Source organism: Loxodonta africana, chromosome 21 (genome assembly GCF_030014295.1).
Source record: "Loxodonta africana isolate mLoxAfr1 chromosome 21, mLoxAfr1.hap2, whole genome shotgun sequence".
Lineage (NCBI taxonomy): Eukaryota > Metazoa > Chordata > Mammalia > Proboscidea > Elephantidae > Loxodonta > Loxodonta africana.
Window position 1 is genome coordinate 22620022 of NC_087362.1, and position 17422 is coordinate 22637443.

A 17422-nucleotide genomic window follows, 5' to 3' on the forward strand; every position below is an offset into this window, starting at 1 on the left:
TAGATGATAGACAGATAGATGATGGATGGAAGATAGATGGATGGATGGATGGATGGATGGATGGATGGATGGATGGATGGATGGATGGATGGATGGATGGATGGATGGATGGATGGATGGGTGGGTGGGTGGGTGGGTGGGTGGGTGGGTGGGTGGATGGATGGATGGATGGATGGACGGATGGGTGGATGGATGGGTGGGTGGGTGGGTGGACGGATAAATAGATAGATACAATTTAGGTACAAATGGAGTCCCTGGGTTGTGCAAATCATTAACATGCTCAGCTGTTAACTAAAAGTTTGGTTGGTTCTAGTCCACCCAGAGGAGCCTGAGAAGAAGTGTCTGGCAATCTGCTTCTGGAAAAATCAGCCACTGAAAACTCTGTGGAACACAGTTCTACTCTGACACACGTGGGGTTGCCATGATTTGGAACTGATTCAATGGCAATAAAAATATCGTTGTTGTTTGTTTGCTTTAATAAGTACTGATGCGTATGTACCTCCTGTATCAGAAGGACACACTGTTTGTATTTGATACCAATTACAATACCCCTGTCTGTGATGAAAAGGAAATATATTTTAAGTTTTAAGTGAAGAATTCTGTACTGCCCACCACTTTAACCTTCCCTAACCAGACCCCAAATCCCACAGCAGTGGCTCATTTAGCCGTGGCAACATGTTTACGAAGCCCTGGTTAGACTCATCGCTCTTTTCTCACCATCTTGCTCTTCAAATTTAAGGCTTAAAATAAACACAGGGGAAGATCTCCAGTGAAGTTTCTGGAGCAAAGGGTAACTGTAGGCAAATGGTTATGGGCAGCTGCTTTAAAATAGCTTTATTCCAAGGGGAGGAAATGGAAGTGGGCCTGGTAGCGTCAGGGATGATTTTTCAGGAATTTCTAGAATAAATATTAGTGTAAATGTGGGGAAAAAGGAACAGCAGTGTTAGCGAGGGGGTTCAATGGAAAATTATAATTCATCTAATCAGGACAGTAAGAAGAATGCATTATTATGATACTCAAACTCATGAAACTTGACTAACTCAACCACTGATTCAGCTCTTCAAAAAAGTCATTGTATCTTTTTCTGGTTTGCTTATTTTGTACATGTGTCATGTTTTGCTTCCTGGAAATCAGCAAGTGATTTCTTTAGTAATTCATTAAATATCCTCTTTATTTGGTCAGTTTTCTTAAGTCCATGAATGGAATTTCAGCCAGGTTAATTTTAAGACACAGAATCAGGTCAGTTTTAATTTGATCTGCCACTTACCAGTTATGTGAGGTGAAGAACATAACTTAAATTCATAATCCGTTTTTTCACTTGTTAAATAGGAATGCTGCAACATAAGAATGCTGCAACACTTCTTACCTCACAGTGTTGTGGTGGGGTTTCAAAATGTTGCATCTCGAGTGTGTATCACAAAGTATGGCACAGACACATTCTCGGTAATGGTGATGATAACGATGAGGAGGAAGAGGATTATGGTGATGACGACAATGATGATGATGATGACGACGATGATGATGATGATGATGAAGGTGATAACCATAGACCATGGTGATGTGCTCTTCACTGATGAATCCCTGGGAGAGAACTCAGAGTGAGCATGCTGAATGAATCTTCAAATGAAAATAGTGGAGAAAGGAAAGGGAAGGGATAGACTAGAAGAACTGATAGGTTAATAACTAGAAGAGGTAGAAAAAACTGCAGCAACCTACGGAAATTTATAGCCTTGGGGCCCCTGGCATCTTGAAAATTTCCCAATTCCAAGGCAATTTTAATTTTTCTGGTTTATCTTTACAGGCCATATTAATATCAACTTAGGTTGTACTGATGACCCTTAGCCTAGCTAAGCCAAATCTTCACTCTATTAAAATAAAAAAATAAAGCTGGTTCTCAGGGAATTTTGCAATGATTTAATTAATCGCATGAAACTACCATTATGAACTCTACTGGAAACCCATGCTATAACTGAGTTGATTCAGGAGCTGACTGTCTAGTTGAAGGAAAAAAAACGCTAAAGGATCAGAACATTTGTAAGTACCTGGAATGATGTTTACCTAAAAACAGCAAAACCAAGATGTAGAATATTTACAAGGTGAGACATAAGAGTCCAAGAATATTCTATCTTGACATTTTTGAGGCAGAAACTCTAAATTCAGTCCAGTTCTAGCCACAGAAGACAATTCTCATGTGAATTTTGAAGAGAACTTAGGTCATATGTTGGAACAAATGATGGTTTTTTAACCTCCCACAGCATATAGTGGAAAGATTTCAGAGGTTGTTTTTTCATAAATAGAATATGAGTATCAAATTCATAATTCCCTTTCTGCAAGTAATGTTTATCTTCGTTTATGTGAAGAATTGGAAATCAAAATATGAGTTGAGATTAGCTATTCCTGTACCAATGTGCCTGATTATCATTGTCAAAGAGAAGGAAAAAAAAGCAAAGTTCAAAAAGTGTTTCTTATTTCATCAACATCAATTACCTAGTCCTTTGTCTTTCTGATTTTTGTTACCTAAAACAAGTTGGCCCTGTAGTTATGATTCAGATTTGCTTGCCCTCAGCTCGTATATCCTCCATGTCCTTGTCTGTTCTATCCTTCAGCTCCAAACAAAATAAAAAGTCTTAATTCAGAGTTTTCATTTATCCTAAATTTATATACAGTAACAATGTGACACAACTTTCCAAAATCCCCTATCATCTTTCACTGTATTAAGAGAAGTTCCATAATCAGAATGAGAGAGATGTTGGTCTCACTTCACTTTCACATAGAAGGCCACTCCTAAAGTATTTTACTTCTTAAAGACTTTAGGAAGTCAACATATGATACCCTTTCTTCCACTCCTGAATACACGACCAATTGACAAATAAGACATAGGAGGCAGACAGGCAGAGGTAAAACTATCAGTTTCATTACTGATACACTAATTGAAGAAAGTAACATTAGACACGGGGACCAAAGAGCCTATCAATACTCTCTACCCACAACTTGAAAGCCCTGGTAATGTAGTGGTTAAGAGCTACGGCTGTTAACCAAAAGATCGACAGTTCGAATCCACCAGGCACTCCTTGGAAACTCTTGGAGAAGTTCTACTTTGTCCTATAGGGTTGCTATGAGTCAGAATCAACTCGACAGCAATGGGTTTGGTTTATGGGAGCCCATACCTTTCCATCTTCCATCCCAGAACACACACCCAAAGCCTACTTCAGCACCCAAAGGAGAGTTTGGCACTTCCACTGCCTGGACAGAGAAGGGAGGAAAGGGGGAAGTTTACAGTTTCTGGATACATTTGTTTCATCTCATTAGTACACTGTTGTCACGCAACAAAGTAGGTTACTGACTTCTCTGTGGGAAGGAGTAAGTAGGGGTGGCAATTGGAGACCAGTAGTATTTCAGTGGAGGTCCTTCAACACAGAAACATGAAACCAGGGGAAAGAGTTTCAATTCTAGACTCCACATTAGATAAACGCAAGTATGTTCAGGAGAGCACCCTCAGGAGAGTGGTGAGCTTTGAAACTATGTATAACAAAGTGCTTGCAAGGGCAAGACTACTTGGAATTAGTACCTTCCTTCCAATGGTTGTTGACTTGGTCGGTATGGCCCAGTGGCACAGACATATATTTTACTTCCTCTCTCCAACTTCTTGCTCACTGTTCAGTTAAGCAAGACTGTGTTATGTGATGATAACACAACCTGGCTGATGAAATGTGAGCAGAGCTGACATATGTCACCTCTAGACTAAGCCAATGAAAAATCAGTCCGTACTTGGCTCTCTGGTCTCTCTTCCCTTCTGCTGCAGTATTGGGGAGGTCTCACATTCCAGATGGTGGGGTTATACAGGCCCTGAATGAATGGACAAGAAAGAGTTCAAAAGAGCAAAGCCGGAGTCTTAGAAAACAACGAGAGGGGGAACTCTTCCCAGAGTGCAGAATCAAGTCTGAATCCAAGAACACTCTCTACCCCTAAAACAGGAGGCCTAGAAAATATCTGCTAAGCAAGATTTCAGAATTTCTGCACATTAGAGAGTGCTGAGCACCTCTCATTCTTATCTTGACCCTGTTCTGCCAGGGTATAGTGAGTATAAGGGGTGCATATAACTTGCCTTTTTAATCAGATTCATAGATCTTTGGTGCAAGCGTGATCACATACAGACCCAGTGTAGACACTACTGGGGGATTACTTGAAGATCTCAAACTTGAAACTCAAAGCCATGATCGGATTTGACTTTAAGTTGCCTCCTTATTGAGGGGCTCATGAATCCTATATTTGGAAAAATGGGAGCAAAGGTATGTCGGTAACCAGAAGTGTGTGTTTCTGTTTCTAAAATACGTTTTCTCATGCATTAAGTACACAGAGGTATTTCAAAGCCATGTATGTGTATAATTAAAGTAAGAAAGTGCCATTTTTATGCATACACCTCAAGGCCAGAGAAGAGTGACAGCGTTTCTCACTGAACATTGTGGTTAAGCAAGGCAAAGTAACTAGATCTGGCCAATGAGCTGTGGGTAGAGGTGATTCTCCAGTTAATGTCTTCCTGTGGCAAGAGAAAAAAACTGAAGAAACTTCGTGTTGAGATAGCAATTACAGAAAGTTGAAGCATTCTGTATGTCATGGATTGAATTATGTCCCCACAAAAATGTGTGTATCAACTTGGTTAGGCCATGATTCCCACTATTGTGTGGTTGTCTCGCATTTTGGGATTGTAATTTTATGTTAAGAGGATTAGGGTGGGATTGTAACACCACCCTCACTCAGGTCACCTCCCTGATCCAAGGTAAAGGGAGTTACCCCTGGGGTGTGGCCTGCGCCACCTTTTATCTCTCAAGAGATAAAAAGAAACAGAAGCAAGCAAAGAGTTGGGGACCTCATACCACCAAGAGAGAAGCACCAGGAGCAGAGCGCATCCTTTAGAACTGAGGTCCCTGTGCCTCAACCAGGGGAGGATTAAGGACAAGGACCTTCCTCCAGAGTCAACAGAGAGAGAAAGCCTTCCCCTGGGGCCGAAGCCCTGAATTTGGACTTGTAACCTACTAGACTGTGAGAGAATGAATTTCTCTTTGTTAGAGCCATCCACCTGTGGTATATCTGTTATAGCAGTACTAGATAACTAGACACTATATCACTGGGGCAAATGTCCTGGAAAGTTACATGGATTTACAGACTTTTTATGAAAAATAAATTGCTGTTAAGCTGCTGAGATTTGGGTTTGCTTGTTATGCCAACATAGCCTAGCCTGTCCTGCCTTATATAAACTCCAAGAAGTAAAGCTTTGAAGTTTCTCAGAGCTTGGTCTTGAACCTATTTTTCTACTCACTTTATAGGTTCCTCTTAGGGGATTTTATCTATTCTCATGGCTTTAAATATCATCTACATATAAGTGATCCTACTCCCAAGTTTTCTCCAGACAGTTCCAGATTACACTTGTCCTGACATAATTAGTTGTGCCCCTTTCATTCCCAACAGTGCCCCACTTTGGATGAGAAAAGTATATGGCCAACCTATCTATATGCCAGTTATTACAAATCTCTATCTCCAGTCCCAGGCCTCTTTTTCTGAGCTGTAGATGTGACGTGTAATATCAAACCACGCCCTCAACACAAGCATAGGCATTTCAAGCTTAACATTTCCTATATTGAATTTTTTTTCCTTCTCACCTTTCCTAATCTGCTACTTTTCCAATATTCCACATGGCATGCACCGAGTTGCTCAAGCTAGAAACACAACGCTGTCTTTGATTACTGCCTCTCCCTCATCATCCACATTCAATTCCTCATCAAGACCTGTCAATTCTATCTCTGAAACCTATCACAAACCCAATTACGTCTTCTGATTTCTACTGCTATCACCTGATATAAGTCATCTCTCTTCTGGAGCCCTCCAATGGCTTCCTAAGTGATCTTCTTGCTCCCATCTTTTAAGGAAACTTGGTGGCGTAGTGGTTAAGAGTTTGGTCACTAACCAAAAGGTTGGCAGTTCAAATCCTCCAGGAGCTCCTTAGAAACCCTATGGGGTGGTTCTACTCTATCCTATAGGGTCACTATGAGACAGAATTGACCCAACGGCAACCGGTTTGGTATCCAGGTGCACTGCTAGACTACATTTCCCAGACTCCCTCATAGTTGTGACCAGAAAATATAATTCCAGTCAATGTAATGTGAAAGGAAGTGATGTGTACCATTTCCAGGCCTGGCCCATAAAAACATCCCATGTGTTCCTCCATGATATTTTCCCCTTCCCATTGGGAGGAATGGATATGACCCGCAGTTTAATTTTGGTGGCCACATGTAGAAGATGGCAGAGCTTCTGTCAATCTGGGTCCTGGGATGACGGCCAGCCTATCTTTCTGTCTTCTGCCCAGTACAGTTATCTGAGCAAGAAATACACTTCTATTGTGTTTAAGTCATTATATATTTCGGGGTCTATTAGTATTTTTTTTTTTTTTAGTATAGCAGTTAGCACTATTTTAGCAAATACCTGTACCTGGAACATTGATCACCCTCCACCAGCACCACCAGTACGCACACACGCACACACACACATCTACACCTAGTTACTCTGCATCACTCACTCCTACTCATACTTTAGGTCTGGGGTTATATTCACATTCATTAATAACAGGCCATTCCTGACCCACCTCATCCAGTATAAGTTACTTGTCCGTCATTCTTTCCCTCAGCACATTATTCTTTCTTGCCTTTCCATTCATCACAATGCATAACTACATATTAATTTGTATGCATATTTATTTAAAGCCTGTGTCCACAGCTGGTCCATAAGCACATGGAATGATAATCTTTTCTCCACCATGATATACACAGAGCCTGCATAATGCACAGCATACAGCAGACAATTAATAAATTTTAAAATGTCAGAAATGGAGAAAGGAGAAACCACTATCAAGGGAATTTTTTTTTTTCATCCCAAGACCTCAACTCTAGACCAAAAATTATAGAGAATTAAAATACACAACATAGAGATTTTTTTTTTCACCTTTATTCATTTAGAATGCAATTCTGGGCCAATCAGCAACCAAGAGAAAGCCCTAAATCTTGAAGTAGTGTTAACAGGCTGAATAATATAACTGCGTTGTCCCTCTATGTACATGTAAGACATCAATTTCCATTCCTTTCATAAAACTTCCTGGTAAACATTTATGCTTTCTTCCTATCAAAAACGCATTAACAGGGTCATGCTTATATAGTTAATCAGCACAAGAGACAAATAACAATTTATACTGAACTATTTAAGCTTTGCAGTACAGTGCCCACAACCTTAAGCTGAATGTATTGATCTGTTCAGCAGCATTCATTATGTAACATTACCACCAATTATAATTAGAATGACTTCACTAATTTTTAAAACTAGAGTTACTCAAGAAGTTCTTCATTGTAAATAACATGTGGAATATTGCATTTAATTCAAGCTGGCAAGATCACTTACAACTTTTCTACAGTCCTTGCATAATACATGTAGGAAAATGAATGTTATATATGAGAATAAAATAGATCACATCCTTATATTTTTACTTAACAGCCTAATTATGTATTTAAAGTAATGCTGATTAATACTTAATGATGAAAAATAAATCAATGTTAAATAGTAACTGCACAAAACCTAGAAGAAAATGGCCATATTACATCATAATAGGCTATATATGATAGATTGAAAGCAGCTGATTAGAAGTCTTTTTAGAAATTCAAAGTTTCTGACATCATTTTCCACCATTCCATCAATTCTTCCTTCTCTTCTTCTTTCCTTTCAGAAAATGACTCCAGTTCAAAATCAACCTAAAAGAGAAAAATCAAGAAAATATTATCAAACTTCACATGTACTTGTAAAATGGAAATTAAAAAAAAAAAGAGCAATTTTAAAGTTTATAGAATAGCCTCAATTCAGTCACCTGAAATAAAGTAGACCCTAAAAAAATCTCTAGTGATAGACGAAAAAGACACTTCCAGAAGGGAAAAAAGAAAAAAATCAAAAGCCAATATGCTTGAATTGTGCTTTGATTTAATAGCTTTGTGAGAACATTGAAACCCAATTCTTATGCCCCAGTGTTTTTACCCCCAAAAAGATGTGAGATAATTATTTTTCCTGCTTTTGACTACTCATTGAGTTTCTCCCATCAACCTTGAGTTTTCTCTTAACAGATGGAAGAATATGGAAACCTCTAGTTCGGAGTTCTGGTATTCCAAACGACAGAATCTTGAATCTGTTAAAGAAACCGATAGAATCACTATTGTTGTTGTTAGGTGCCATCAAGTCAGCTCCAACTCATAGCAACCCTATTTACAAGAGAACAAAACACTGCCCCATCCTGCTCCCTCCTCATGATCATTGTTATGCTTGAGCCCGTTGTTGCAATCACGGTGTCCATCCATTTCTTTGAGAGTCTTCCTCTTTTTCACTGACCCTCTACTTTGCCAAGAATGATGTCCTTTTCCAGGACCTGGTCCCTCCTGATAACATGTCCGAAATGTGTGAGATGAAGTCTCACCATCCTCATTTCTAAGGAGCATTCTGCCTGTACTACTTCCAAGACAGATTTGTCCATTCTTTTGGCAGTCCATGGTATATTCAATACTCTTCACCAACACCATAATTCAAAAGTGTCAGTTCTTCTTCAGTCTTCCTTATTCATTATCCAGCTTTCACATGCATAGGAGGCGATTGAAAAAAACATGGCTTGGGTCAAACACACCTTAGTCCTTAAAGTGACATCTTTGCTTTTTAACATTCTAAAGAGGTCTTTTGCAGCAGAATCACATACATCTCCAAACTACCATACAAGTCAGTGGCCCAGGAACTCAACTCTTCTTGTGTCTTTATCTTCTCTTTAACTTGTCTGTGGAGAATCTACACACTCCTGCATAAAACACTATTAAAAATATGTAGCCCCACCCCCACCCCCACACCAGTTCTCCTCAGGTCCTCTAGATATCTAGATAGCTTAGTCCCAATCCCAGATAAGAGTTCCTTGATTTGGCTAGTTGAACTCATGGTTATTTAGGGATGTGGTTACAATTCTCTACCAATTTTATGTAACACATGCTAGAATGCCTAAGGATCAAAATAGTTGAACTCTTTACAACCTGTTTCTGGAGCTACTTTTTGCCAGATTTCATTTGCCCAAATCTGCTGCCTGGCTTTAATACATACACAACCTAATGTAACACACATACAATCAAAATCGACCACCAGTTAAAAATTCAAGGCACCTCATTTGCAAAAATCAAGCATTTGTACTCCAAATTTTAGGTGCATAAACAAAAATACAATAAGTTCTTTTTAAATAAGACTTTCGATTGGAAACCCCGGAGGTCATTGCATGGTCCCAGTAATGTAATACAAAAATAGTAGTAAATCCTGCTCTAAGAGAAGTTTTGGTCTTATCACCATAACCTAGCTAGCAATATAAATGGGATCTACTTAAATTTTAGATGTGTTTTTTTGATAATGCCTTGCTTATAGTAGGCACTTAATAAATGTTTGGTTGATGCCTAAAATTAACTTGTAGGCATCATTTATTTCTTCAAATATTTATTAAATTTGACCCCACCAGCTGCTCCATGGGAGAAAAGGCCTAGTAATCTGGTTCCATAAATATTACAGCCTAGGAAACTCTATGGGGCAGTTCTACTCTGTTCCATAGGGTCACTAGGAGTCAGAATTGACTCCACAGCACACAGCAACAACAAAGGCACCATGCTAGGTGCTAGAGATAAAAAGATAAATGGTATACCATTTAGGTGAAATCAAGGTCAGTACACAAAAGTTTAAGTTTCATTTGATTTTTCTTGCTGGAGATCTCTTTAAAACCTGAAAAATGATGAATGTAAAGGCAAACCCACTGCTATAGAGTCAATTCCGATTCACAGTGACCCTAAAGGACAGAGTAGAATTGCCCCATAGGGCTTCCAAGGCTGTAATCTTTACAGAAGCAGACTGCCACGTCTTTGTCCTGCTGAGCAGCTAGTGGGTTCCAACCACTGACCTTGCAGTTAGCGGCTGGACACTTAACTAGCCACCATGCCACCAGGGCTTTACAGTGAGTGTCACTTACACTGAGTGTTAATTATCATCCAACGAGACCTTGGGAAAGCTACTTAACTTTCTTATGCCTCAGTTTTCTCATATGTTAAATGGAGATAATAACTTCATAGGGTTATTGTGAAGGTTAAATAGAAATCACTTAAATATGCCTGATACATGTTAAGTGCTTAAGAAATCTTAGCTATGGTTATGATTACTTACTCCAACAGCAGGGCTATAAGGAACTGCCACTTTCTTTGTTATTGCCAGATAGCCTGGAGCTGAGGCTGTAAGTTTATAGTTTCCAGGTGCAAGCAATCTCCAGTAGTCTCCATCCTTTGCTATAGGAAAAGAGAACATCAAATCACAAGGCGCATATGTGATATACATAATTACACCATCTAAGAAATACCCACTGCACTTCAGTTCAACTTCTTTGAATCCCTATTTTAAAAGCAGAGGGACATAGAATTTGATGAAATTCCACTGAAGAGAGTGTGAAGCTCTTTCCACAGGCCCTCATTAACTATTTCACAGATATCAATGTAACTTGTCTAATAAATCTTTTAAGATGGTGGATCTTCTAAGAATGTCTGAAGTGAGACAGGTGAAAAGATACACAAGGTGCCCAAGCAGTGAGGTCAGAGCATCTGGGCACCATGTTTGACTCTTGCCAGGCATCTTGCCAGGTCAACACTGGATGATCTTCACAGAGTCTAGCCCAAAGACAGCCTCACCAGAATTCCGGAGGCACTTGTTAGAAATTTAGATTTCTAAAGATCCAGATTACGTTGGTCTAGAGCACCTTTTAGAAACTGTATTTTCAACAAGTTCTCTAGAGAATTCTTAAGCAAAGTAGAGTGACCTTTCACTTTCTTTCACCCCTTACATATCCATGGTTCCCTCCCAATATGGATAAGATTCCATGGCCCACCATTGTAATCTCTCTCACACACAGGCCTTCAACTTACTTGCTCCTCTTCCCTTGTTGTAAGTGCCTGGCAATCGATTAATCCTGGCTAATTTCCAGTTCTCTTTCTGCTCTGAGCCTGACCCGTGCTGATCTGTCTCCAGTTCACAAACACCACCGCACACAGGCCATGGCGCTGCCCTGCCTTCCTTCTACATTTGCCTGGGCCATTTGCTCTCTCACTTTCCTGTATCAGTGCTTCTCAAACTTAAGTGCACAGCAACCACCTGGGGATCTTGGCAAAAACGCAGATTCTGATTTAATAGCTCTGGGGCGAAGCCTGAGAATCTGCATTTTCAACCACCTGCAAGGTGATGCCAAAGCTGCCAGTAGGGAGCCATGCTCCGAGTAGTGATTTCCTAGTGGAAAATTCACTCTTTTCTGCTTTTTTCTAATATGGGCTCTAACACATCTTCGACTCAGTTGATATTTTCTTTTTTAATTGTGAAAATAGAAACACTCAGAAAAAAAAAAAAAAAAGCCTCCATCACCATATCTTCCAATCTACCTCTAGACCCCACATCTGTCTTCACCTAGTGCTTCCTTTATTTGCTTTATAGCAAAATTTCGGCAAAGACTTGCCAATATTCTCTGTCTTTAGTGTCTCTCCTCCTATTCTCTATTGGTGTCACTACAATCGGATTCCCACCACTCCACTGAAATGAATTTTGCCAAGACCCTCCACACTACTAAATCCAATGATTTGCTCATAAGCTTCATCTTACTTGATACTTTTTATCAAGTGGTTTTATTTTTTGATACACTTTTCATTTGGCTTCCAGGACAATACACTTAGTTTTCTTTCTACCTTAGACTCTATTGCTAGTTCCTCCTTATTACCCTGCTCTTAAAAAGCAGCTGGAGTGCCCGAAAGCCCTCTCCTCAGACTGTTTTCCTTTCTATCTATATTTATTCCCTCAGTTAGATTTTCGTAAACTTTTCACATCATGGAATGTAGAGAAAATATCTGTATGGCGTGCTAGCATTAACAGATAGAAGAGGCTTCTTGTGTTCAGTGGGGACCAAGGTCTGGGTTTATCTTCAGGAGTCCTTTCCCTGAGGGCTAAAGGGAGCAATAACTTGGCACAGATTCTATATATTGGTTTGGAAGGTCTACTGGCACTTAGTAGGTTGTTGATAAATATTTGTTCAATGAATGAATAAATAGAGTCTTACTGTTTGTATCTATAAATTTTTTATGGAAATTTCATATTAATAGAATCACACAATATGTAGTTTTATTGTGTCTGGCTTCTTTCACTTAACATAGTATTTTTTATTGTGCTTTAAGTGAAGGTTTACAGATTAATTTCTTATTAAACAATTAATACACATATTGTTTTGTAACATTGGTTGCCAACCCCATGACATTTCAACACTCTCCCCTTCTCAAACTTGGGTTTGCCATTTCCATTCATCCAGTTTCCCTGTCCACTCCTGCCTTCTCGTCCATGTCCCTGGGCTGGTGTGCCCATTTAGTCTCATATACATGGTTGAGTTATGTGTATTATTATTTGTTTTGTGGGTCTGTCTAATCATTGGCTGAGGAGTGAACTGAATAAATGGAGTTTTAGAGGACAGACATTAAGGATAAAAAATATCCAAGCTGTAGATATGGAGGTTAAGAAAGAGTAGTGGTATGGGAAATAAGTAAACCTTTCATGGGTGAACATTTTTTTGGGGAGATGGGGGATTTGTGGGTGATGCCATGTTTTTTCGCTAATGGAATGGATACACACAGTTTGTTGGTTGTTTTTATTATCGGAAAAAATGGGGTGCCAATTGCAAGTGGGCTATATCGGTACCATGTTCCATGAAGCACATCGTAAATGCAGTACATATTGACACCATGGCTGGGGAAGTTCATCACACTTCCTGATTACACATGAGCCATAAACTCTCTTACTCAACTTTCCAAAAATACACATGAAAAATACTAAATAAACATTGCACTTGCCGCACATAAAATTGTTATCACTTTGATTTAATCACTTTGATTTAGAGTGGGCCATATCAGTGCCATGTTCCATGAAGGACATCCTATGGCCCAGGAAGTACAGAAAATGTGAGTGGTAGGTTTATTTACTAGTAACCATTAAAAGGTTAAAGGTTAATTGAGTACACGGTCTAAAAAAATGTAAAAAGTTTATAGCTAAAAACATATTGTTATTGTTGAAGAGACCCTAACAAGTGACAGTTAAATTAAAGTGAACTAGATGTATGTTTATTGATAGTGGATGAATTTGCCAGGAAAACATGTCATTATGCCCTAGCTGAGAAAATGGAAATAGGACTTTAAACCTAGAAATAACTAACATCACACTTCAATCCTGTCCTATCCTGTGCAATCTTGAATAAGCCATTTAACCTCTCTGATCTTCAGTTTCTTCATGAATAAAAAGAGGATTTACTAAATGGCTTAAATGAGGAAATGCATGAAAAATTCTAAACACACATCTCTTCTACTCCTTTCAGATCTCTCTGGCTGCCCACCAATTCACAGCTCGTTAGCACTTCTATAGAGAGACTAGAACAACACTGATACTTTAACTAATTTTCCTTTGCCTGAAGAACTAGAGCTGTAGGGCACCCTCTCGCTGTTATGAAGTGAGATCGCTGAGGAAAGGGCGCCATCTGCTGTATGTGATTTCCAAACGCAGGCGCAATCCTGAGTTTAACTCCACCTGACTCGCTCCCACAAAAACTTAACTAGATCAAAGCTGGGGGAGCGACGTGTAATGAGATATAAGGCATTTAATGGCTTTCCTTAGAATATTGTAATGGTTATAATTATGATAATAAGTAATTATGTTCTTGTGTGTAACGCCGGAACCTTCAGACCATGGCAAAGAATACCCACCGGATGTAACATCATGGTCTATTCCTTCCACGGAGATGGTTGCGTTGGCAATTGGGTTACCTCGAAGGTCCCGGATAAACCCCTTAACTCCTCGGTGTATCTGTGGTCAAGAGCATCCACAAAGTTGGTATTAAGAAACGACCTAAAAATATGTTTCATATCAAGGCTCTCCTTATTTTCTAGCAAAATACTGCAGATTTCCACTGTTCAAGGATCATAACATGCCAGAAGGCCACTGAATATTTTTTGCATATTTAGCTTTTCCTCAGTAATGGACAAACGAGAAGTAGCCTCTGAAAAGTGTTCTGAGTCAAAGAATCTGAAGTAGCTTTCAAACCATTAAAAAAAAAAAAAAAAAAAACTCATTTATTTATAAAGTTCTAGTCTTCAACACATTTTATTACTTCCTCTTTTAAATTTAGTTGCCTGTGTGTACGTTATGTGACCACTGTCAGTTAACAAGAAAATTACATTACAGCCCTTTAGGACTGTGCATTCTGAATAAAAGACTATATCCTCTGATTACTTCTGCATTTCAGCTCCGTGACGATATTATTTTGACTGAAAGTAAATGGCATGAAAGATCAGCAACTCACAACTCAAAATTGGATACTGATTTAGAGAGAGAAAGGAAGTGTTGCTAATTAAGAATACCAAAAACAAAACAAAATCCTTTGTCGTCGAGTTGATTCTGACTCAAAGGGATCCTATAGGACAGAGCAGAGCTACCGCGAAGGGCTTCCAAGGAGCGGCTGGTGGATTTGAACTGCCAGCCTTTTGGTTAGCAGCCAAGCTCTTAACCACTGCGTCACCAGGGCTCCACTGAGAATAATCCCCCTGAGTTAAGTTGTGGTCATCAATAAGTATTGCAATGCAAACTAAGAAAAAGAAAAAAAAAGGTTTTTTCCTTTATTTTGAAACTGTAACGCAAGTAGGTTAACATGTTCGAAATGACAGTCTATTTCAGTCTGACCTTGCTCAGATTAAAAAGCTCAGTACTACTTCCAGAATATCAAATGGCAATTCATTAAGTTTGCTTAACAAAACATGCCCTAAATTCCCAAATGCTCGGGTTGCTCCCCCCCACCACAGAAAATAGATTTTCTTTTGCTACTGATGATATTTGAATATTTCCCCTTTATCATCAGACAATATATTTTACACTGGTATAATGTTTTAACAAAGAGATGTCCCCGATTACCAGCCAAAACACTTGTATTTGTTATTTTTGTTTAAAAAAATAACTAAACCTCTAAAACCCTATAAAAATAACACGTAATTCTTTTTTTTTAAAGGCAGTTTGCAAATAGTAAAGAGGTATTTATGTTGTCAATAATAACTAATTATAATTTTATTGGCAACTAGTATAGTGGAGAAAGAGTAAATACACTTAAAATCTTTGTTGTTGTTGTTGTTACGTGCCATCTAGTTGGTCCAACTCACAGAGGCCCTATGTGCCGCAGAATGAAACCCTGCGCCACCCTCATAATCATTGCTGTGTTTGAGCCCATTGTTGCAGCCACTGTGTCAATTCATCTCACTGGGGGGGTCTTCCTCTTTTTTGCTGACCTTCTGCTTTACCAAGTATGATGTCCTTTTCCAGGGACTGGTCCCTCCTGATGGAAACGCTGGTGGCATAGTGGTTAAGTGGTACCGCTGCTAACCAAAAGGTGGGCAGTTTGAATCCGCCAGGCGCTCCTTGGGGAAACTCTATGGGGCAGTTTTGCCCTGTCCTATAGGGTTGCTATGAGTCGGAATCGACTCGACGGCAGTAGGTTTTTTGGCTTTGGTCCCTCCTGATGACATGCCCAAAGTATGTGCGACAAAGTCTCTCCATCCTCGCTCCTCTTTGACTTATTCCCAATATTTTATCTATGAATTAGCCAACCAAAATTAAAAGATACTGATATTTAGCCACTGGAAACATGAAAAGCTGACTTCCCAAATAAAGTTTACATGGTCAGAGAAAGGCTGCAGATCAGAGTAATTTTGGAGAGAGAGAGAGAGAGGAGGAGGAGGAGGGATACACACATGTATCCTGGAGTAGAAAGCCAGAGATAAAGTAGAAATTTTAAAATTCTTAACATGAGGACTGTTCAGAGTAATTTAGAAAGATCTTGGCTTGAAAAATAGGACTTACTTATACATAAGTCCTTTATCTACAGGCACTATATAGTCCTGATATAATTCATATGATAAATCTTAAAGAAATGGAAGTTTAAAATTTCCCCATCATTGGAAAATAAGTCAATCACTACAAAAACATACAATTTGCCTGTATTAGGCACAAATACATCCAGTTAATATTCATGACTTTACTCTTCTGTGCTTCTCAAACTTAAGACAGACTACAGTACGCAGTTTAGCAAAAAATACAAGTAAATATTTATCTCCTCTATGTCAATTTTGTAACTCGACTTCTCTGTTTGAAAGATTTTTTGGTTTTTTTTTACTGTAGTAATAAATCTCAATAGAACTGTTCTGACAAACAATCCCATATGTATGCAGATTGGAAAACACTGCCACTTTATGACATCTGCAAACAAAATTATAGACATTCGAATTTCGCTCGTGACTGGAGAAGCTGTTTTACTTCGCTTCTCCCTCCTGTAATGATCTCTCCCCAGATTCCAAGACATTTCAATCAACCCTGGCAAAAAAAAAAAAAAAAGCATCAAAGAGATTCTCCCTTGTTGCTAGGACTGTTTCTATCAGCAGTGCTCAAGCCCTCATGGAGTTAACTGTCACTCAGGAAGTTTGCTGAAAATGGAGATTCTTAAGTCCTGCGCCGCAGGAAATGTGATTCAGTGGTGGGGCAGGGGACTGCTTTTTTATCACGAACTCTAGATGATTCTGATGCAGGTGCCCATGAAACATTCTTTAAGAAACACTTGACTGTTCTTCTGAAGCTATCCTGAGTGGGAGGCTCTTCTCCTTAGCAAACTATCTACCCTCATTAACTACAATTCTACTTCCAGCAAACATCTTTTTAAAACTCCGTGAGAGATTTCCTCTCAACAAAGTACGGAATTAGATCTCCTAATCACCTATTTTCCATGAGTTGTAAACTAGTCCGCATGTTTTTCAGGCCCAGGTGTTCAGTTCCTAATCAGCGCTGTGCTGTTTCATGATCAAGAAAACAATTACAACACAGAACTTCTGGCAGGCTTCGTCAATCTTTCATCAACCTTTCATTCCATAAATTGGAATGTTCTTTAAGGCAAGTGTTAGAAGCTCGTTATAAATACCACTGTAGATGCTTCCACACGGCTTGCACAACACTGATGCCATAATCAGGGTGGGTCATGCGGTTCTGTGGACCAATCCAATTCCCATTCCAAGTGGCATAAAACAGGGCCAATGACCTGGTCCCTCTTCTTTTACCTTCTTTCTATATAAATCAATGTAACTATTAGATGCGCTGGGTGCATATTCATTTGCCAGGACAAATATGACAAACATTTTCTTCTTTCCTGATGGCATGTATTTGTGTTATATTTTGTTTTATACTGTCTTTGGGTTTTTTATTTTTTTCTCAAAAACTAAGATTAGACGTA

At 39.1% G+C, this 17422-nt stretch overlaps 1 protein-coding gene across 2 annotated transcripts in view; it reads right to left on the minus strand.

Moving 5' to 3' along the window:
* Positions 1-6980: 6980 nt before the first annotated feature.
* The window catches only part of CPE (carboxypeptidase E), a 127182-nt gene continuing 116740 nt past the window's right edge, over positions 6981-17422 (minus strand). The window contains exons 7-9 of one of the 2 annotated variants that reach the window (XM_064273594.1): positions 13866-13965; positions 10258-10376; positions 6981-7790 (exon numbers count right to left, since the gene is read on the minus strand). In XM_064273594.1, the coding sequence (XP_064129664.1) occupies positions 7692-7790; positions 10258-10376; positions 13866-13965 (318 nt within the window). In that variant the 3' untranslated portion in view covers positions 6981-7691. Of the gene's footprint in view, positions 7791-8077; positions 8216-10257; positions 10377-13865; positions 13966-17422 lie in introns of those variants that run through there. The other variant, XM_064273595.1, reaches the window with a different exon arrangement.